Source organism: Meriones unguiculatus, chromosome X (genome assembly GCF_030254825.1).
Source record: "Meriones unguiculatus strain TT.TT164.6M chromosome X, Bangor_MerUng_6.1, whole genome shotgun sequence".
NCBI classification, from domain to species: Eukaryota; Metazoa; Chordata; class Mammalia; order Rodentia; family Muridae; genus Meriones; species Meriones unguiculatus.
The window spans coordinates 139,533,687-139,556,534 of NC_083369.1; the positions used below are offsets into that span (position 1 = coordinate 139,533,687).

At 38.9% G+C, this 22,848-nt stretch overlaps 1 protein-coding gene and 1 pseudogene across 1 annotated transcript in view; both read right to left on the reverse strand.

The window, feature by feature from the left end:
• Scml2 (Scm polycomb group protein like 2) overlaps positions 1-22,381 on the reverse strand; it is a 37,710-nt gene extending 15,329 nt beyond the window's left edge. The window contains 12 exon segments of the mRNA XM_060374733.1: positions 325-541; positions 2,537-2,661; positions 3,628-3,687; positions 8,161-8,391; positions 8,393-8,455; positions 12,192-12,280; positions 15,562-15,584; positions 15,586-15,629; positions 15,631-15,789; positions 16,799-16,869; positions 18,583-18,651; positions 22,360-22,381. Coding sequence (XP_060230716.1) covers positions 325-541; positions 2,537-2,661; positions 3,628-3,687; positions 8,161-8,391; positions 8,393-8,455; positions 12,192-12,280; positions 15,562-15,584; positions 15,586-15,629; positions 15,631-15,789; positions 16,799-16,869; positions 18,583-18,651; positions 22,360-22,381 — 1,173 coding nt within the window.
• LOC110542791 (protein dispatched homolog 1-like) lies at positions 20,142-21,495 on the reverse strand (annotated as a pseudogene).
• Positions 22,382-22,848: the final 467 nt, after the last annotated feature.

The window sequence follows — 22,848 nt, forward strand, 5'->3', positions numbered from 1 at the left end:
TAATCAGGAAACAATACATTTCTCCAAAAGAATGAACTTAATAGAATGAGACAAATTTGATTTAGCACAGTGAAAATTTCTTCCAATTTATCACTGTTCTACTTCTTGTATTTGTTTCCTTGAAAGTGAAAGACAGGGCTAGAGATGGCTCAGTGCTTAAGAGCACTGACTGCTCTTCCAGAGGCCCTGAGTTCAATTCCCAGAAACCACAAGGTCATGGGATCTGTAATGGGATCTTTCTTCTGGTGTGAGTGAACACAGAGAAAGAAAGAAATAGAGGCTCAGGTCTTTGACTTGGGCCACACAGCCACGCTTTGAACCAACCGTCCTCTCCTCGCTCGCAGCCCCTCCGCCACCACGGCCAAGTTCACCGTGCACACCAATGTTTCCCGCTCCTCCGTGCCAGAGAGGCTTCTCTCTGAGCTCATCCAGCAGCTGGCGCAGGCCACCCGCGAGCCTGCACAGTACACTGCAACGCACTTGGTCCTGGACCAGCTCACGACTTTCAGCGGCTGGATTGATCCCCTGCGCCCTCTGCAGCCTGCAAAACATAGGCAAGATCGGCGGCCCCCAGAACCGTTACCTGCACCTTTGTTCTTGGAGCGTCGCTGCAAGCAGTATTCTGTGTTCGTCTGCCTGTAGTGATGCCCAACTTCCGGTTGGGAGAAATAAAGTTTTGAATGACAAAAAAAAGGAATATATATGTAACTACATATATAATTTCTTAAAAAGTGAAAGACAGACTTTCAAAATAAATTACACCATTACTCGATATACAGAAGTCATGTTGTAAATCAACATAAAGCTTTTTTTTTTCTGAACGTTGCTGAGGTATGAAATGAAACTTACTACACACACACACACACACACACACACACACACACCTGAAGCTAGAATACATTATGCTCCATTCAGTATATATGCCAAATAATAAAACTTGACTTGTCTGGTACCAAAAAGCCAGCACTTGAAACATTTGTACAAGTAACGTTATGCAGGCTTGACAAGTTATATTTCGGAATATGTATGGATGTACATATACAATGAATGCATATAGTAGCAATTAGCGAAAAAAGATGCCATCAATTTGAAGAGCACGAGGGGTATACGTCAAGGTTTGGAAGGAGGAAAAGGAAGACAGAAAGGTTGAAATTAAATTATAATCTCAAAGAACTTTATTTTTATAAACCTAAAAGGGTTTATAATCAAGAAATCATCTAATTCTCAAAAATGATGAACTTATTAAAATAACCAGCTAATTTGAATTTGAACAGTGAAACTTTTTAATTTTATTTATATATTTATTTTTTGCAATTTATTCCCTTTGTATCCCTGCTACGGGTCCCTCCCTTGTCTCTTCCCAGTCCCATCCAACCTCCCTCTTCTCTCCTATGTCCTTTCCCTTGTCCCCTGATAGTGGAGGACCTTCTCCTCTTCTATCCGGCCCTAGCTTATCAGGTCTCATCAAGGCTGCCTGCATCAAATCATCAAATTCCTCTGTGGCCTGACAGGGCTGCACCCCCCAAGGTGGGGGGTGATCAAAGAGCTGGCCACTGAGTTCATGTCAGAAACCCCTTACTAGGGAAACCACTTGGAAAATGAACAGCCAATGGGCTTCCTTTGAACAGGAAGTCTAGGTCCTCTCCATGCATGGTCCTTGGTTGGAATATCGGTCTCTGCAGGACACCCTGGACCCAGGTATTTTGGCTCTGTTGCTCTCCTTGTGGAGCTCCTGTCCCCTCCAGGTATTTCTATCTCCCCCTTCTTTCATAAGATTCCCTGCACTCTGCCCAAAGTTTGGTTATGAGTCACAGCATTTGCTTTAATACCCTGCTGGAGAGAATCTTTCAAAAGCTTTCTTTGGTAGATTCCTGTCCCATTCCCTGTCTTCTCCTACTTCCGATGTCTATTGTGTAAATGTACCACACTTTCTGTATCCATTCCTCTGCTGAGGGATAACTAGGTTGTTTCCAGATTCTGGCTATTACAAATAGAGCTGCTATGAACATGGTTGAGCAAATGTCCTTATTGAATGGTGGGGCATCTTTTGGGTATATGACTAGGAGTGGTGCAGCTGGAACTTTTTGTTGTTGTTGTTAGACACTATTTTTTATAAATTTATTTATTTTTTATTAATTAAAGTTTACATACTGTGTATCCCAGCTGTAGCCTCCTCCCTTGTCCCCTCCCAATCCCACTTTCTCTCCCTCTTCTCCTCCCATTCCCATCCCCAAGTACACTGATAGCGGAGGTCCTCCTCCCCTTCCCTCTGACCCTAATCAGGTCTCATCAGGAGTGGCTGCATTGTGGTCCTCTGTGGACTAGTAAGGCTGCTCTCCCCATCAGGGGGAGGCAATCAAATAGCCAGCCACTGAGTTCACGCCAGAGACAGTCCCTGTTCCCATTACTATGGAACCCAGTTGGATACTGAGCTGCCATGGGCTACATCTGTGCAGGGGTTCTAGGTTATCTCCATGCCTGGTCCTAGGTTGGCATGTCAGTCTCATCTAATCTGTTAGGTTTCTTCTGGCTTTACTCTACTCCCGATACAACTTGTACCCAATTGTCCACCTCCATCAATACCTCTAAATGAATTATCCCTGCCTTCATCATTTCTGAGCTTGAGTCTGCTCTCACTTCCAAGAAATTTATCAACTTTCTCTAGTCAGAAGCAAAAGAATAAAGATTAGCAATCTAGTTTTGTAGAGAGCCAGACAGTAAGCATTCTGATGGTTACATATGGTGTCTTTCATACATTTTTCTTTGATTGCTTTTAATAAAAAATACCCAAAGAACATAAAAACCAGTTTCATCATACAGCTACATGGGATGGATATGGTCTACTCTCCATAACATCATGGTAATATCAGAAGAAAAGTTGCTCTTGTGATTGATTTCTATGTAGTTTCCTACAGCGTTTTATTATGGTTAAGTTCCTATCTCTATCTATTTTCCACTAAGCAAAGCATTCAACACCTCCACTTTAGAATAAAGGTTGTCTTTGGGAATGACTTGAGTTAGTCCCTTTACACCATCTAAAAACCATGCTTAAGGCTGAGGAGGTGGTTCAGAAGGTAGGAGTACCTGTTGCTTCCCTTCTAGAAGATACTTCTAGAAGTATCATCTCTAATACTTATACCGAGTGGAGCATGACTGCCTGTAACTCCAGTTCTAGAAATATCCAACACCTTCCTCTGTCCTCTGGGAACACCTATATGTATGCGTAAACAACCGCACATGCAGACACGCATACAGATAAATTAAAGAAAATGTTTTAAAGCTTCCAACTCAATAACCAAGTCCCAAAATAGTTAAATGGCAAAAATACAGGATAAAAGAATTCAAAAGTCTACTTTGAAAGATGATTAATAACCTCCAATTGGATTCAAATGAACAGAAAAATAAAGTCAGGCAATCTGTTCAGAGACAGAATGAGAAACTCTTAACTTACATAAAAAATACAACTAACTGTGATTCTGAATAAAAGAGCTGGGCAAAGAAAAGCAAATAAATCAAAATTTAAAATTCAAATGACTACCGGAGCCAGGCAGAAATGAGGAGATGATATAAACCTGAATGAAGACTATGAGGCATGGCAAGACAAACAAAGGACTTTGAGTGTCATACCTCGTCCCTTTCACGGGGAGTAACAAGTTTCATAATCCATCTATGACTACGGAAAAGAACCTGCAACAAACGGAATGGCCATAAGCAAACTTGTAAAGACTGAACATACAGACACACAAAAAAAAAATTACATGTATTAAATTGGGTAGGGGAATTGGATTGAAGAAAGAGGTGGAACTGTACAGAAGGATAGCTTACAAGGAAAGCCTTCAGAAGGGCCACATGAAAACCTACTCCATGAAATAGGCATATCAAAACAGTTACAGCAGAGTGAACATGTAATAAAGGGACACCTACCCCTTCCAAATAGGTACCACTTGTTACCTAAGAAAAACCAGTTTTAGAAATAGGTCATCACTTATTGAAGTGTTGGCCAAAGGTGCCCCTTAGACCCCCTCCCCTAACACTACCGACCACTGCTAATACTATTAGTTGTTGACCAAAACTTGACAGTAAAATCTCATGGAACATGGAAAAACTTAGCTGGTGCTGAACTGGAAGCTTCGCCCTTACTGGTTATGTTTCATGGAGCCAAAAGGTGCAAAACAAACTGCCAGAGGCGCAACGAGACCATGAATCTGAGCTGCATGCTAACATTGTGATGTAGCAAAACAGCCTTCCCGCAAAACAGACTGGCGCAAAAAAAGAGCACAAATTTTATGGGAGTAGCAAAGCACTCTTTGACTTGATTTAAAAGCCTACTGTAATCAGGCCTAGAACGGAAGATTAGATAGATTCAAAGGCTCAGGCGAAATCCTACTAGTATGGTTCTGCTGAATGAACATAGAAATAAAATGACGCCAGGGACAGATTGCTATACTGACTGAACAGGGAGCATCACTCAAGCATCATCACAGAATCTCCTCACAGTGAGTGGTAGTTAAGACAGTGGCCTGTAAAGTGGACGACCTGCACAGAGAAAGAGACTGCAGTGCTCATTCCTAAACGGGATGCCTGGATCACCTCCCTCCCCTCAAGGATCAGGAAGGGAGGCAAAAGAACAGGCAGAAAGAGTTGAAAGTAGAGATGGAAGAGGCCTTCCACCAAATAGCATTTTTGAAACACAACAGGAAGATGCGCAAAGGAACTCACAAATGAACACATGTCTGTCTTAGACAAAATCCCAGCATAGAGGAGGGGGAGTGAGCCCAAATCCCAGCCCTGTACAGTAATTGATAGCTGCTGCGAAAGGGAAAATCCATTTCCGTCAATGAAGTATAGCATTGGTTACATGAGTCACACACAAAGGCAGGCCACTCGTTCAGAAACAGACAGCCAGCACAAATCAGGCTCCCGTTTTTTTTTTTTTTTTACTGTGTTTCTCACCTTTATTTAGAAGAGAATAAGAATATGAAGTGCAGAAGATGGAAAGGGGGTAGATAATTTGGGAAGAGTTGGGGGAGGGGAAAAGAATATGAACAAAATAAAAATGTATGAAAATCATCAGATCATAAATAAAAGCATTAAACAAAACTAATTCAAATCAATATCACCACATAAATGAAGATTTACATACAGAAGAATTCCCTATAATCAGAAAATAGTATAATTCTCCAAAAGTATGATTTAATTTAAAACAACCCAAATGTTGGAGTAGAAAACTCAAAATTGCTAGCAATTTATCAATGGGCTGCTTTCTGTAGATTTTCTTAAAATGAAAGGGAGTCTTTCCTTCTGAACCACTACACCATTATAAAATAAAATCTTACGTGATTTATTGAAAACTGTATTCAAAGTACAAATAAGAAAGTATGTAGATATGAGGTACAGACGGGTATTTTGCAAATATAATCAGTTGTAAAAGCATAAACATAATATCCAGGAAAAAAAAGAGCTACACTACCAACACTTGCCCTTGTTCTCTAATGCCAGTACCTAGCATCATAAAAATATTTTATCACATATTCCTAGACTAGGGAATTATTAAATTTTATAATTTAAGGTATAGCTTCTCCTTATGCTTATGGCTTTCACCGAACTGTACTGACAAGACTTAAAAATTTAGTCATTCTAAGTTAGAGATCATCTACACGGTCACAATAGAATATAAAAAAATAAGAAGAAAGTAGGACATGCAGGATAACCTCTTCCAAACTGAAAGCGACTTAAAGCACAAACTAATGTACCAGTATACTCTTGTTGCTACATTTTGAAAAAGCCAAAAGGGATTATGGACATCATTTATATGAAAGAGGGCCTGGGTGTGATCGCTATCACAACACACACAAAACACAAACAAACAAACAAACCAAACATATCCAGAACCACTACCACAGGACTGGGGGTGTGGCTAAATGTAGAAGAAAAATGGTACTAAAAGGTAATAATGTTCTCATTCACATATTCCAAACTCTTAAGCAAAACTCTGTGTTCAGAATAAATCCAACGTTTATACCTTGTGAGAAATCTATCCTACCTAGAGTTCTATTCTACACAGCAAATTCCCTTCCCTCTGTCGATTTTCTCAGAGACTTTTCTTTGCTCAATCACTGCTTTTTTCCAGACTTTGAGCTAATTCCGTATTTTCCACATTTGTGTTATTTTTAAACACAGCCCCTAGTCCGTATATCATCACGAGAAGATAAATTTCCTGAGGGAAAATATTATGCCTTGGCTACCTTAGTATCATATATAGATATGCATCACAAAAACATTTACCAAAATTACCAACTACTTGCTAGATACAGCAACAAAGAACTGGCATGGATTACTACACAAAAGACTGTGTTAAATCATAGAAGACTTCAATAACATTTAGTTACAAGAATAACATAACTACTTATAAGCTCTTTCCTATTCCCAGCCTCCTCTATGTAACTTACCTACTTCTTTTATATTTCTGTTTTATGATACAGATAACATTTAGTGAAGTAAATTTTAATTATATTTACATTTGATTTTACCAGTAATTTAGTATTCAAGTCAAGACTAGTAAAACTCAGCAGTGATAACTTCAAAAAAAAACAAAAAACAAAAAAAAAACAGGCATTAGGCTTGCTTAAGCCCTTGGACAAGTTGGCAAGGAGCTTGGATAGTTCGGAGACATTTCTCTGAAAGAAAGTATCTACATGATCATAATATTAAATCTAGAAACACCATTACAAATGGAAAAAACAATAAAAACAACCGAAATCCATGACAGCTTCCAAGGAGTCAAATTTTTATTCACGTACAGATTTACTTGAAAATATGAAAGTATCAGGTTACCTTTAAAATATAAACAGAACCAAGTAAAATATATTCTAATACTTATGTCCACTTTTTAAAATTATGGTTGAGATGTGACTAATGAAATAACATGTGTAAAGGTTTTTAAAAGGTTTTGGTGTTAAGAATAGAATTTATTTTTGGTTGTGAGCTTAGCCTTTAAAGGCTGAGCCATCTCATTGGAAGGAGAAAACAGGGAACAGGACAGGAGCCTACCACAGAGGGCCTCTGAAAGACTCTACCCAGGAGGGTATCAAAGCAGATGCTGAGACTCATAGCCAAACTTTGGGCAGAGTGCAGGGAATCCTAGAAAGAAGGGGGAGATAAAAAGGAGAGGAGAACCTCCCCTATCAGTGGACTTGGGGAGTGGCATGCATGCAGAAAAAGGAGGGAGGGTGGGATCGGGAGGGGAGGAGGGAGGGGCTTATGGGGGATACAAAATGAATAAAGTGTAATTAATAAAAAATTTTAAAAAAAGTTAAAAAAAAAAAAAGAAGACCTAGAGAGGACAGGATCTCCACAAGGAGAGCAACAGAACCAAAATATCTGGGCACAGGGGACTTTTCTGAGACTGATACTCCAACCAAGGACCATTCATACCCCTGCACAGATGTAGCCCATGGCAGCTCAGTCTCCAAGTGGGTTCCCTAATAAGGGGAACAGGGACTGTTTCTGACATGAACACAGTGGCCTGATCTTGACCACCTCCCCCTGAGGGGAGAGCAGCCTTGCCAGGCCACAGAGGAAGACAATGCAGCCACTCTTGATGAGACCTGATAGGCTAGGGTCAGGGGGAAGGGAAGGAGAACCTCCCCTATCAGTGGACTTAGAGAGGGGCATGGGAGGAGATGAGGCAGAGAGGGTGGGATTAGGATGGAATGAGAGAGGGGGCTACAGATGGGATACAAAGTGTATAAACTATAATTAATATGAAAAATTTTATATATATATATATACTGAGAAAAAAGAATAGAATCTAGTGCCTTGTGCATGCGATGCCCTCACTTTATACTGAGCTATATCTACAGACCTCACATATACACTTTAACTGAAGAGTCATTACAAAGGTAATTTTTAATGTAGCTATATTCTATACATACACAATGTTTATTAATAACACGGCTCCAACATTCTAAATGTGACTTTTGGCTTTGCCCATATTCTTAGAGTGACCTGGAACATAAGACTCCCAGGGAGCTCTCAAGAATTCTAATTATCTTAAATTAAATCTTTCTTTAGCTGTAGTACCTAGATTCAAGAACACTATTACCAGTCTACCACCATTCTAATTGGCCATCAAGTCGTAATATCACTACTGCTAAACACAATGCCACCAGAATCAGATCGAAAATAATAGAACATGTCATTAGACATTAGGTAACCAATTTTTCCTGCTGGCTGCAATACATCTCCTGTGAGGTAACACCATCCAACTGGGAAAATGTCCCAGGAGTCATACCAATAACCAAATATTCTACTCTATCCATCAAAAGTAATATGAATTTGATCTCCTTTGACAGCTCCAATTGTGGCAGGACAGATCATAAATGGATTTTTTTCTACCAACAGCTTCAATCTCCATCCCAACTTTAAAATTATTTAGGGGTGATGATGGTGATTCCTACAAAAACATTTACAATTTTTTCACAGTTTAGATAGATTACGAATTACCTTTTCAGTGTGTTTTTTTATAAACTCTTAGTAATCAAAAAATTAGACTTGATATTTGTCAGGAAGAAGAGTATTTTTAAAAACCACTAACTATTCCTTAGACATTTTACTTCTTTCCTACACAGTCAAGAATCTAGAAGGAGGGGCTGGAGAGATGGCTCAGGGCTTAAGAGCATTGGCTGTTGTTCCAAAGGTCCTGAGTTCAATTACCAGCAATCACATGGTGGCTCACAACAATCTATGGTGAGATCTGGTGCCCTCTTCTGGCTTGAAGGTGTACATGCAGGCAGAACAATGTATACATAATAAAATGAACCTTAAAAAAAAACACCACAAAACAAAAAAAAAAAAAATCTAGAAGGAAACAGAATTAGCCTGATCAATCCACTCATACAAGAAATATGTTTTATTATATAAAAATATTATATATTGCTTCCAGGGAAGTATCAGTTTACCTTATGACTCCGACTACAAGAAACAAGAGACACAATACTAAAGCATAGATTTTATTCTGAAGAGATAAAAATAGGAAAATAGGAAATATATAAAAATAGGAAAGGTCTCTGCAAGCCAGTCACAAAACAGATAACTCTGTTGAAGAGCACGATCACGCAGAAAGACTATGCAGAGAAAACTAAAAAGCAGTTCCAGAGCTGTTTTCTTGGGAAAAGGTGGAGCCTGAAACCATAATTTCCATCAGTCATCCCTGCTGGAAAGAAACTAACAGTATTAGCCATAAGGTAAGTCCACAGTTCCTGCAAACCTTAATTCCAATGGGGACATCTGGAGTGACAACGACTCATTATATACTGCAGGCCTTCTAATAAAAGAAGGGCTTTTGCCACTGCCAATATCTTAGCTTGTTAAAAAGTTAGGTGTCATCTTGAGAAAAGGTTTATTCTGAGGACCTGATATCATAAACAGAAATCAAAAACAAGAGAAGTTATAGAGAATATATATAACAATATACTCTTGCGTGATTAGTAGACCAATGAAGAAATCAGGGAAGAAACAATAAATTCCAAGAATTAAATGAAATACAAACACAACATACCAATCAAGTATTTATCAAATCTGAGAGGAATGTTTATCAATGCCTATATTTAAACAGGGATGGAGGGAGGGAGGAGAAAGAGGCTGATTGATTGATTGATTTAGAGAATCAGGAGATGGCTCAGTTAGTAAAGTACTTACCTTGTAACTGAGAATACCCGAGTTTGGATCACCAGAACCATGTAAAACACAAAACCTGTTGTGTACATCTGCACTCTCAGTGATGGGGAGATGGGAGATGGAGACACCCAATCCCTGGAAGCTCACAAGTCAGCTACACTGGCATGAGAGGCTAACTTCCACGCAAAAGAGAGTAAGATCTCAAATTTAAAAAAAAAAAAAAAATGGAAGGCATCTGGGGGCCGATATCGAAGGTTTTTCTTTTTTAATTTTTATTTTTATTTTTATTAATTACAGTTTATTCACTTTGTGTCCCACCTATAGCCCCTCCTTCATCCCCTACTAATACCATCTTCCCTCCCTCTTTTCCACCCATTCCCTTCTCCAAGTCCACTGAAAGGGGAGGTCCTCCTCCCCTTCCATCTGATCCTAGCCTATCAGGTCTCATCAGGACTGGCTGCATAGTCCTCCTCTGTGACCTGGTAAGGCTGCTCCCTCCTCAGGGTGAGGTGATCAAAGAGCCAGCCACTGAGTTCATGTCAGAGACAGTCCCTGTTCCCATTACTAGGGAACTCTCTTGGATGCTGAGCTGCCATGGGCTACATCTGTGCAGGGTTCTAGCTTATCTCCATGCATGGTCCTTAAATATAAACATGTACATCATGCATGAGTACACATAAATGTATTTGCAAACAAACATATAGCACACATGTACACATTTAAAATATCAAATATATATCACATAAGCAATCTAATAATGCACCTCAAAGTCTTTGGAAGACAAGCCAGGTCTGGTGGCTCATACTTGGACTCCCTAATTAGGGAGGCTGAGGCCAATGGTTTTTGAGTTTGAGGCCAGCCTGAGCTACATCGCAAGATATTTTTGTCTTAAAACAAAAACCAAAACCAAACAAGAATAAGTAAAGCCCAAAATTAGTAAAAGAAAATATTAAGAGATATAATTAATGAAATGAAAAGGGAAATACAAAGGATCAATGAGACATTTTTTTCTTTTTCTGGCTAATATCCAGACTATATAAGGAACTAAAGAAGTTAAACACCAGCAAACCAAGTAATTCAATTTAAAAATAGGGTACAGAGCTAATCAGAGAATTCTTAACAGAGGAATATCGAATGGCAGAGAAACACTAACAGAAATATTTGCTCAACATCCTTAGTCATCAGGGAAATGCAAATCAAAACAATCCTGAGATTTCACCTTACACTCAGCAGAATGGCTAAGATCAAAATCTCCAGGAATGATGCATGCTGGAGAGGATGTGGAGAAAAAGGGAACCCTCCTCCATTCCTGGTGGGAATGTAAACTTGTACAACCACTTTGGAAATCAATCTGGTGCTTTCTCAGAAAATTAAGAAAAGTGCTACCTCAAGATCCAGCTATACCACTCCTAGGCATATATCCGAAATATGCTCAAGTATACAACATGGACATTTGCTCAACCATGTTTGTAGCAGCTTTATTCATAATAGCCAGAATCTGGAAACAACTTAGATGTCCCTCTATGGAGGAATGGATATAGAAATTGTGGTACATTTACACAATGGAAACTATTCAGCTATTAAATACTACACAGTAATCAAAAACAAGGAAATCATGAAATATGCAGGCAAATGGTGGGAACTAGAAAAGATCATCCTGAGTGAGATAACCCAGAAGGAGAAAGACACACATGGTATATACACTTATAAGTGGATATTAGCCATATAATATATATTATAAACATACTAAATTCTGTAGTTCTGAAGAAGCTAAACAACAAGGAGGACCCTAGGAAAGATGCTTAATCCTCATTCAGAAGGGCAAACAGGATAGACGTAGGAGTAGGAAAAGACAAGGAACAGAACAAGAGCCTTTCACAGAGGGCCTCTGAAAGACTCTACCCAGCAGAGTATTGAAGAAGATACACATAGTCAAACTTTGGGCAGAGTGCCAGAATCCTTATGGAAGAAGAGAGAGATAGAAAGACCTGGAGGGTACAGGAACTCCACAAGGAGAGCAACAGAGCCAAAATACCTGAATCCAGGGTGTCCTGCAGAGACAGATACTCTAACCAAGGACCATCCATGGGGAGGACCTAGACCCCCTGTTCAGAGGAAACGCATAGGGCTGCTCAGTTTCCAAGTGGATTCCCTAGTAAGGGGTTTCTGACATGAACTCATTGGCCTGGCTCTTTGATCACCTCCCCCCTGGGGGTTGCAGCCTTGCCAGACCACAGAGGAAGATGATGCAGCCAGTCCTGGTGAGACCTGATAGGCTAGGGTCAGATAGAAGGGGAGGAGATCCTCCCCTATCAGAGGACTAGGGAAAGAGCATAGGGGAAGTAGGGGAAGAAGAGGGAGGTTGGGTGGGAGTGGAAGGAGACAAGGGATGGGGCTGCAGTGGGGATACAAAGTGAATAAATTGTAATAAATTAATAAAGAAAGAAATGAAGTGAAATGTAATGTAATGAAAAAATAAAATCATGTTCTGGAGGACAGAATTGTTTTCTCACCTTCTTAAAGAACACTGCAGGTGTCGGTTCAGATCTAGTTAGTGTCCATAATAAGAACATGGGCCATGATGAAACATTCATTCTGTACCCTGTTTTAGAAAGAAGTAAAAAATAAAAAAAATAAAAAAAAGAAATTAGGTATCATGAAAAACCTGTGAAACTTTGATCACAGAGAATAAATGGGTTACATTCACCAATCCTCTTCAGAGAATAACTTTCTAAGGACTTGAATAAAAGGAAATTAATCTTCTTGTCACTATATCCACCACTCTGATGTCTAGCAACAGTATCAGAGTGGAACCAGGGACTCTCATTTTAGAGAAGCAATTGACTAGGGTTTGCCAACCAACATGGTTATGTTGAGGGCAGGGCATAATAACAGGTAATCCACACTACAGCTCAGGAGAGCTTTTATTCTACCACTACCAAACATCCAAGCATGAAAACAAAGGTTGCAAAAGGCCTCTAGCCCCTCCTTTCTTGGAGTTCCGGACTTCTGTCCTTTCAGCAAGATCATGTTTATTGAACTTCACACATGCATATATACAAAGGGCATCTTATTCTACGTTTTTAAAGGTGCAAGACTATGAATGCATACTGTCATTGACAACATGAATGCTTAAGTCTTTAAGGGGAGTATATTAATATCAACTATTCTGGAATACATAAAATAAGATAGATGAACAATTAAATAAGAAACCAAGTATGGTAAATAATGAGATAGTAAGTCTATGAATATTCACTGAAACTGATGTACTAAAAGTACATCTGAAACTTTTCATAAAATATTAGTAAGAAGACTTTTCTTCCTTTAGCAATTTTCATACATACTAAACACGCTCTTAAAATTTATAACAGAAGTCCTCAAAATAGAAATTTCACCAACTCACCAACTCATATGTCATATGAAGCAAGGAGTACAAGTTTGCTATTTCACTGTTTTCTGAAGCAATTATTTTCACTCCAAACCTGCCTGCCCCAACACTAGAATTGGAAAGAAGTTATATGCACTCTTGATGGATGCATTCACTAAGGTGGGGAAGCATGTGAATCACTGCCAACAGAGCTATCAACAGGGCAACATACGAAAAAACGAAAAAAAAAAAACACCTTGAGATAGACAAAGTCATCCTCCAATAATCTTTTACTGAAACTCCCCAAAATATAACTAGGAAACAGATGGTGATGGTGCAAATTGATGGAGTGGTTGTAACGCAATGCTTGCTGCCAAGCCTGAGCACCTGAGTTTGCTATTTAGAACATGGTACAAGGAAGACAATTGATTTTCACAAGCTGAACTCTGTGATGTGTGTGTACAAACCACGTAATTAATAAATGTAAAAGCGATTAAAAAATTAAAAATAAAAAAACAACTTTTTGTGTAGTGAGACAAATGTGTAATCTCAACACCGGAAGCTGAGGCAGAAGGGTTAACTGTTCAAGAACGGGAAAATAAACATAGCTCTGACCAACTTAAAGCCAATGAAGTGGGATGCCACTAACAAATAAAGCACCTTGCCACTAAGTTCTACTGCACCCCCTTTAAAATTACTTTAATAGAATTCTTTTTGGTACTAAGAATTGAAGACAGGGCCTGGAGAGATGGCTCAATGGTTAAGAGTGCTGACTGCTATTTCAGGGGACCCGGGTTCAACTCCTAGCACCCACATAGCAGCTCACAACTATCTATAACTACTGGTCCAGGGGATCTGACACCCTCACACAGACATCCATACAGGCCAAACACTAATGTATATAAGATACAAACAAATAAATTATTTTTTAAAAAAAGAATGGAATACAGTTCTTTGTGAATGTTAATTATGTGTATTTATTACTGGCTTACACCCTAGTCCTTAAAGTACATCAATTTTAACTAACAAAATTTGAAACAATATTACAATTGTTCTCAGTATTCTGTATTACTGGTTATTGGGAAATATTTCACTAATAAAAACGTATTCTGCAATCCCCATTCAGAAAGGCAAAGAGGATGGACATAGGAGGGGGGAGAAAACAGGGAACAAGACAGGAGCCTACCACAGAGGGCCTCTGAAAGGCTTTACCCTTGCAAGGTATTGAGGCAGATGCTGAGACTCATAGCCAAACTTTGGGCAGAGTGCAGGGAATCTTATGAAAGAAGGGGGAGATAGAAAGACCTGGAGAGGACAGGAGCTCCACAAGGACAGCAACAGATCCAAAAAAAACAGAACACAGAGGTCTTTTCTGAAACTGATACACCAGCCAAGGATCACTCATGGAGATGGCCTGGAACCCCTGCACAGATGTAGCCCATGGCAGCTCAGTATCCAACTGGGTTCCATAGTAAGGGGAACAGGAACTGTCTCTGGAATGAACTCAGTGGCTGGCTATTTGATTGCCTCCCCCTGAGGGGGGGCAGCCTTACCAGGCCACAGAGGAAGACAATGCAGCCAGTCCTGATGAGACCTGATAGGTTAGGGTCAGAGGGAAGGGGAGGAGGACCTTTCCTATTAGTGGACTGGGTTGGGGGGGCATGCGTGAAGGGAAGAGGGAGGGTGGGATTGGGAGGGGAAGAGGGAGGTAGGTATAGGGGGGATACAAAGTGATAAACTGTAATAAAAATAAAAATAATTTTTTAAAAAGTATTCCAAGTTTTACATTCATTCTTATTTTAAGCATTATAAAGGACATAAAAACTAACATCTGAAATTCACTAAGAATTCAGAATGATGATCAAATAAACGAATCACTCATTTTCTACCTAGGTTACCTAGGTATTCCTCAATCCTCAAAGAATTTTTTTTCCAAAAAATATGTCATTACCTTTTTACATTTTAAAAACAGCCCAAAACGAGTACCACATGTGCTTAAACTTAAACCCTTTGCTAAAACTCATTCTCTCATCCTTTCCGAGGACTAACAGTAACTGGATCCCTTGGGGTCTAATGGTTAGGTCTGAAAAAAACTCTTCTCAGTGAGTAAAAAAGTGCTGATTCCTGTACTGGTCTCACACTGTGACATTTCACATTTTTCCTGTCCTCACCCCGAAGGTTTTGAACGGCTCACTGGACAGGTTCAGGAGGTGCACCACTCACGGAAGATGTTACGGACTTCTCTAGAAGAGCTTCTGAATTCACATGCATGATCTAAGAAAGCTGCTTTCGGTTCTTTAAATCGGAAGATGACTATAACATGCTCAAACATGAGGCCGTTCCGCACACCTGTGCAGTATGTGTAAAGGTGAGTTGGTACCAAGTTCCTCTCCAATCGTGTATGTTTTATAGTAACTACCTGATCAGACACTTACAAAAAGGCCTAAGTGATTTTGAAACAGACACTTAAAGCCATCTCTAATGAATAGTTTACTAGTAAGACTCTGTATCCTTACCCAGTGGAGGCTGAAGTAATTCTTTTTTGTTCACATGTTCCAATAGGCCATATGTCTGAAGAATCAACGAACAAGTCTCCAAAAATCATTCTAACTGTCAGCACCATCCAGTCGTAAACATAATCTGGCTCCAGTAATTCCAGTAACGGAAGCAACACACACTGACACAATATTGCGAGGGTCATGGGCTTCCAATTTCATACCAACTTGGAATTCATTAGTTGGTGACTAAACATAAATAAAGTTGTGCTAAAACGCATGAATGCTAAGAAAGAGAGATGGCAGGGGCTGGAGAGACGGCTCAGAGTTTGAGCACACTGTCTGCTCCTCCAGAGGTCCTGAGTTCAATTCCCAGCAACCACATGCTGGCTCACGACCATCTACAAGATCTGGCGCCCTCTTCTGGCATGTAGGTGTACATGCAGACAGAACATTTTATACATAACGAATCTTAAAAAAAAAAAGAAAGGAGAGAGAGAGAGAGAGACAGAGAGAGAGAGAGAGAGAGAGAGAGAGAGAGAGAGAGAGAGAGAGAGAGAGATGGCAAATTAGGTTACCAGAATAGTTAGAAGACATTTTTAGGTAGAGTCACAGCAGAAGGTAATGAGGTCAGTATTACAAGGCTCAAGGCAAAATCTCCCTTTTGACTGACATGCAGCATAAAAACATGGGTCCTCCCTAGCCTCAAACATCAAACACCAGAAAACCCAAATATAGCCTATAAAATAGACCCTGAAAGACTTTTAAAAAGAAGAATCTCCTTAAGCTATTCCTCTTGAAATGAGCAAACTGGAAGTCCTAGCAAAGCCTATGATAAATTTACATTTCCCAGCACATTTCAAACATCCCTACATATTTTTTACCTTGATCCCACAGGTGCCTCTATTTACCTTACATTCCAGCTCCTCTCTGTCATGTCTTGATGCTCAAATTATTTTGGATGTTTCCTTTCTCCTCATTCTAACAATCTTAAATAGTGTCTCTTCCATGAGCCCTATCAATATAGGGTTATTTTTCTTATAATCCTTCGCTATTTATGTCTTTCCTTCCATATGGGCAATTTTAAGGGCTAAGTATATCTAACAAAATTACTGCAAGTAGATCATCCGGTTATGAGTGGCACAAGCCTAATCCCACTTACTCCTCATATGACTAGAACCCTGTAACCACACAGATAACCTTCCACAAGTTAATGGTGTACATCACTGTGTGAAATAACAACAAAATTATGGCGTACCTGTCTGAAATATTCTGAAGGAGCTCTTTCAGATCCAGTCTCTTTCAAATACTTGCCCCAGTGAAAATTATCTGGAAAAACACATAAAAAATAGAGTGGGTTTGGAGTTTGTAGTTAAGTTTTTTTTTTTTTCCCTGAATAAAAGAAGTATTAGTCCATACTAGAACAAGAAGGACTATGGGAGGGTTTGAAGGGAGTAAAGGGAAGGGAGAAGTGGAAGTGTTATAATTATATTATAATCTAAAAATTAAAGAAGGAAAAAGTACTTTCTACAAAACAGGTTCAAATTTCTCAATTTATATTCAATTGTGCACAGAAATAAAAGCAACTTTCTGATAATGGTCCTAATAGAAATCATAACGCATATCCTCTCAAATGAATCGTGGACTAAAGCAGAGTGATTTTGAAGGAACGGGTTGGGGGTGTGGAGATGTAGTAGAGGCCTAGGGTTCAATACTCTACATTGCAAGAAAGAAATGTGGACACTAGAAACAACTAGGAAATTCGATGGATTAAAAAAATCTATGCAGATGCATCAAATGTAAATTTACTCAACAATTTTGTTTGTACTATATCATCTCATTAATTAGAAGGCACTTTGTTTTTTATGGAGTCCTAAAGGTGTCTTTATGTGTTCTAACAGAATTTTACCACTGCGATGCTTTATAAAAAAAAATAATAATAACTGAGAACCGTACTAGTTCTTAATGGACCATTACATCTCCATCCACAGTGTCAATAACATAGTGTTAAGACATAAAAGTAAACAAGTGAACAGAACAGTCACTGAAATAGATTATTTTAGTGCTGAACATCTTGCTGTGTTCTTTCTTGTAGTCACCACGACACACCACTATGCTATCAGAGTAGTGCGCTCTGCCTGGATTGAACACTTTTGTTAAACTCACTGTCCTGACTGGACTGTCAAGATACCCGGCCGACTGATTAGAAATACTAAATATATATGGTTTTATTTCAGCCATCGGGAAGTTGTTCTATACTCTTGTTAACCAGTATAAAAATGTTCAACTTCTCCTCCCTAGGTGAATGCGTATTACCAGTTCTTACATGCAGTGGTTCTTATTTACTCTCAGCCTCCGTTATGTATGATTTAAATTAGTTAGATTCAATTGTAGTCTAAAGTATTAATCAGAAAACTCCAGATATAATTCATAAGTTTTAAACTGCAGGAAGTCTCTCAGTTTAATGATCAGCACACACTACTTCACAGCATTTATCACAACTATAATTAGATGTTTACTATCTACCTGCCCACTTAAGCTCAGAGAAAGCAGGAATCCCATCTGTCCGGTTTGGCACTAGATTCCTACGAGGGACATTAATATCCGAAGTACTACAGACACACAAGCTTAAAAAAATAAATAGATGAAAATTCTGTCTAACAGCCACTCGTTAATTACTAAAATGAAATGCTTAGGTTTAGGTCCTGAATTATATCTTCATATGATTGCCTAGTTGATGAAGGAATCTCATATTTAAAATAAAAGGTCTGATAAATTTTAATAATGGCAAATTTCTGTCATTAAAAATCAGACAGATTTGCAGATAAATATAGTTGTACTTTCATGCAATCCTTATTCAATTCATCTTTAAATAAAATGAAAAGTTAAACTGTCACAGTAAATTTTTGACCTTTTCTACAATTAAGATTTTATGGTGCTCGAAGTTAATATATACCTACTATACCAAATTTTTCTTAAAAAACTGAGTTCATTATAACATTAAGGAAGAAAAATGATGTATTAAATTACTTAAAAACCTACTGCTTTGCACTGAAGATGTACTTGAATGATTAGTTTTCTCTTGGTTGTCCTTCTTGACATCCATTTATTCTAGCCACAAGGAAAGAATATAACATTGCAACAATCTGAAAGTAATTCAAACATTGTAAAATTAATTTAATTTTTAATGAAAACCTGTTTTAATTTTGATTAGCTTCACTGTTACACGCCCTAACAATTTTTAGTGTATCCTACACGTGTTCATTTTATATACTTTATATTTTTCACTACTAAAATGAAAGGTTTATAAAAACAGGCATTTAATTCTGCCTTGCTCAGTGCTATATTCTTACTACATAGACCAGGACCTGAGACAGAATGCTCTCAAGCATTTGTTAAATAAACATGCCAATATAATGAAAGGAATTGCTGATGGATCTTTAAACTGCTTGAAATAACTTCCTAGGAATAAAGGGATGCCTTCAAGTATTCAAAACATTCCATGCAATCTAGACTACAATGTACTTCCATGAACTACTCAGGTTTTCCTCTGTGCTATACTAAATAATTCAACGAGTTCTCAAAATCCTTGAGATGTGGTCATATCTAAAATGCATTATATCACCCAGACAAATTAAAGTACATGTGAGAAAAATTAAATATAAAACTCAAGCATAATTCTAAAAATAACCAAAGTCCTTAATATCATCAAATAATCAACAAGATCACTGTTTTTCAAACTGCTTTCATTATCTTTAAGTGTGAATGCTTGAATCTCAGGATTCAGAATTCTCATATACTAATGTTTAATTATGTCATTCAGGTTTTGATGAAGAAATTCAGCCAGGCACGGTGGCACACACCTATAATTCCAGTACTCTGGGAGGTGGAGGCAGGTGGATCTCTGTGAGTTTGAGGACAGCCTAGTTCTACAAAGTGAGTCCAGGACAGAGAAACCCTGTCTTGAGAAACCAAAGGAAAGAGAGGGGGGGGGGGGAAGAAGAAAAAGAAGAAAGAAAAATTTCAAGGCATATGAATACTTCAGAGAAATTTAAATCCTTATTTCTGTTTAAATTGTCTGAAGAAAACACACACTTGTATTTACTGAATAGTTTTATAGTAAGAACTTGTAAGACAGAAATTAAAGTCATAATGGCATGGGTCTTGTTCTAGGGAAACCAAGAATCTATTGATAAATACTACATCAAGATAATACTAATAAACTAAACAACATTAAAGGACAGCATTCAGAACCCAACATTTAATCAGAAGTAATAAGATATACAAGACTTGAACCAGGAACAAGAAAGCAATTATGTGAAAAATGTATTACGAGAAACAAAGCAGAACAAAGTATAAACAAGTATGGCATATTAATGAGTCAATAAGAAGCAGACTCCTAACTACAGGAAGACAGGATGAAAGAATTATTCACTTATTCATATTACAGGTAAGAAAATAAATTTTGTTTATTTCTTTTGTATTTCCTAATTTTTCACTATTTTCAATTTTTTTTTTTTTTTTCTGGAGTGACCTGAGAAAGTGCTTTACATGCTAGTGAAATACTTTTTTTTTTTTTCCTGAAGGCAAAGCTGGATTTATTATAGTGTTTTTATTAACTGACTTTCGCCAGACAGTTCTGAGTATGTTGGTACAGCAGGCACATTGGCTTCGAGGTTTGGCACCTGGCAGTCCACGGAACCGCATTTCAATCTCAGAAGGCTTCTACAACTTTGTGGACTGTTTGGGCAGGACCTGCAGCTGGTCTCCCCTGTAAAATGGCTGAAAATAAGTTTGGGTTCATTATGACGTAAGTGTTCTGAGTTCACAATTTCATTGGTCTGCAGCAGGCCTGGCTCTACCTTCTCTGCCTCGTCAGTCTGGTTTGGGAAACTAGAGACCTTGGTTTCAGTCCCTCCACTGCTCTGTGTGTCCTCCGTGTCTCTGCTTTTGCAGAGCCCCCTTTGGTTAATCTCAGGGTTGCAACAAGCTCTTTGGGAAGACTCAGTGCTCCTGCTGGCAGATAGAGGTGGCTCCGCTCTCCTGGGAAGATGCTCATCCGTGTCCTGAAGGCTGTGTATGCTGGTGTGACTGAGCTTTTCTTGGGCCTGAATGTGCTGCAATGGGTGGAGAAAGAAATTCCTCAGCAGTGAATTTTGCATCCCTGGCAGAAGCGTGTGTCAAATGGGATGCAGAAGGTCTTCAGCGGCCTGGTGTGTGGCCTTCACTGGCGCCACTGCATTCTGAATCTGGACAAAGCTGCCAGCAGTGGAGGCACACTCGTGACATAGGGAGTCACCCATCTGCTGACAAGAGTATGGGGCATACTGTAAGTGTGTGTAGGCATTTGGGCAGCTGCACTTCAGACTGACAGAGAAGTGACACATGGCGTCCTGCTCCAGACAGAGCTGTAACAGGGCTGAGCCTGCTTCACTCCTGGGGCTTTTGGTGAGTTCGCTGCTGTAGGCTTCAGGCACACGCATCCTTAAGTTCTTTGTTTGGCCGTTGAAAAACTCAGAGCAGATGTGTGGCTCTCTGTAAGTGTTCTTCTCTGAGGCGGCACAGCTGTGAGATGCCAGCGGCTGTAACTCGTAAAACTCATGTTCCAGTTCGGACTTTTGGCCCCTGGTGTCAAGCACTGGAAGTGTGTGTTTTGCTTGGTCCCCAGGACTTTGCCAGGACTTGCAGACAAGGTGTGGGCAAAGGCACTGCACTGAAGCTTTTTAGGTAAAGGGATCTGGCACCGACAAATACGCTGGAAGAAGGCGGCGGCGGAGGTCCAACTGATGCACATGACAAGCATCATGAAGGTGCCCCGCTGGTGTAAGCCAGGACCATGGAGGGCATCATCATGGCCCCTGCTACAAAGGTGGTCAGTGCGGCCATGGCAACTGCAGAGCGCATGCGACCCAGAGAGAAGATGACCTTGCCTTCTCGGTCGGGATCCAGAGCCATAGTGAAATACTCTTAACAGTAAACTTGCATCCCAGGCACAGGAGATTTCAATTCTTACGTTGGCTTTGTCAAAGAATATTCTATGACCTCTTCACTTACCTCTACAAGTTTTAGTTTCCTTATTTATTTGAAAATTCTAAGCATGTATCTCTAATATTAAAAAAAAAAAAATTATTTGGAGGTGACAAAGAAGGCTCAGCAAATAAGAGCACTTACTGCTCTTGTTGGACGACAGAGGTTTGGCTCCTAGTATCCACTTTAGTTGCCTCATAGCTGCCTGAAGTTACAACTCTAGGGAATCTCATACTTTCCTCTGTCTTCCATGGGCAACTGTACTCACATGCGCACATCCACAAAGACATACACATCTGATTGGAATTAAAAATAAAAATAATTTTTAAAAAAAGGTTTCAGTTGAATCCCCTAAGGGACAGCACTATAAATAAGGGCAAAAAAAAAAAATGACCTTAAGAAACAAATATAAGAATGCCCAGAATGTGACAAAGAGTTTATTGAGATTAAGAGTCACTTAGGTCTGCAATAATTTGATAAATATCCTCTAGATAAAGGTGCTTCCAGGAATGCTGTATCCTATTCAGTTGTTGACAAAATATGTCTAAAGAGAAATCTAAGACAGGATTTCTTTAATAAAATATGCAAAAGGAAATAATTTAAGGAGAAAAAACATGAGAAACAAAGTGTGATACTATTTTGATGGGGAAAAGAGTATATAACTCAGCAGATAGTTTAATATTCTGATATTTGTTTAAAATTTTAAAGGCTTCATTTTAAAAGGTCAACATATAGTAACATACTTGTTATAAACAAATAACTAAAAACAACACATAGATAAGTAAATCTTACCTTCATTTACTGTCTGTTCCATGGTATCTACTTCTGCTTTACTTTTTATAATGAAAAAGAATTAATGCCTTATTTTAAGCACTATAAATTTCTGAGAGGTGATAGCAGAAAATGAGTTCAAGAGTCAGACCACTTCAATAGCTTCCCCTTAAGCAAAAATAGTAAGGTAGTTTTGAGCTAGAAAAAAAAAATAGTTTAAGAGTAGCAATTGCTAATGGAACCTGGGTAAGTATAGGGCTTCCTTTGAGAGGGTATCAGAAATGAAAGGGTAAAGCAGAGTAGATGGTAGCCCAGCGTCACTGGTGTTCAAATTGAGACCAATGCCAGTGCCCACATAGTGACACTGAGAAGTAGAAAACTCATGAATGCAATGAGAAGTTACATGGCTCAATCTTCTAACAAGAATTGCTTGTAATTGCAAGTAATTACTGTGGTATAGGCCTATAAACTCAACGCTCAGGAAGATGAGGCAGGAGGATCTTGATTTTT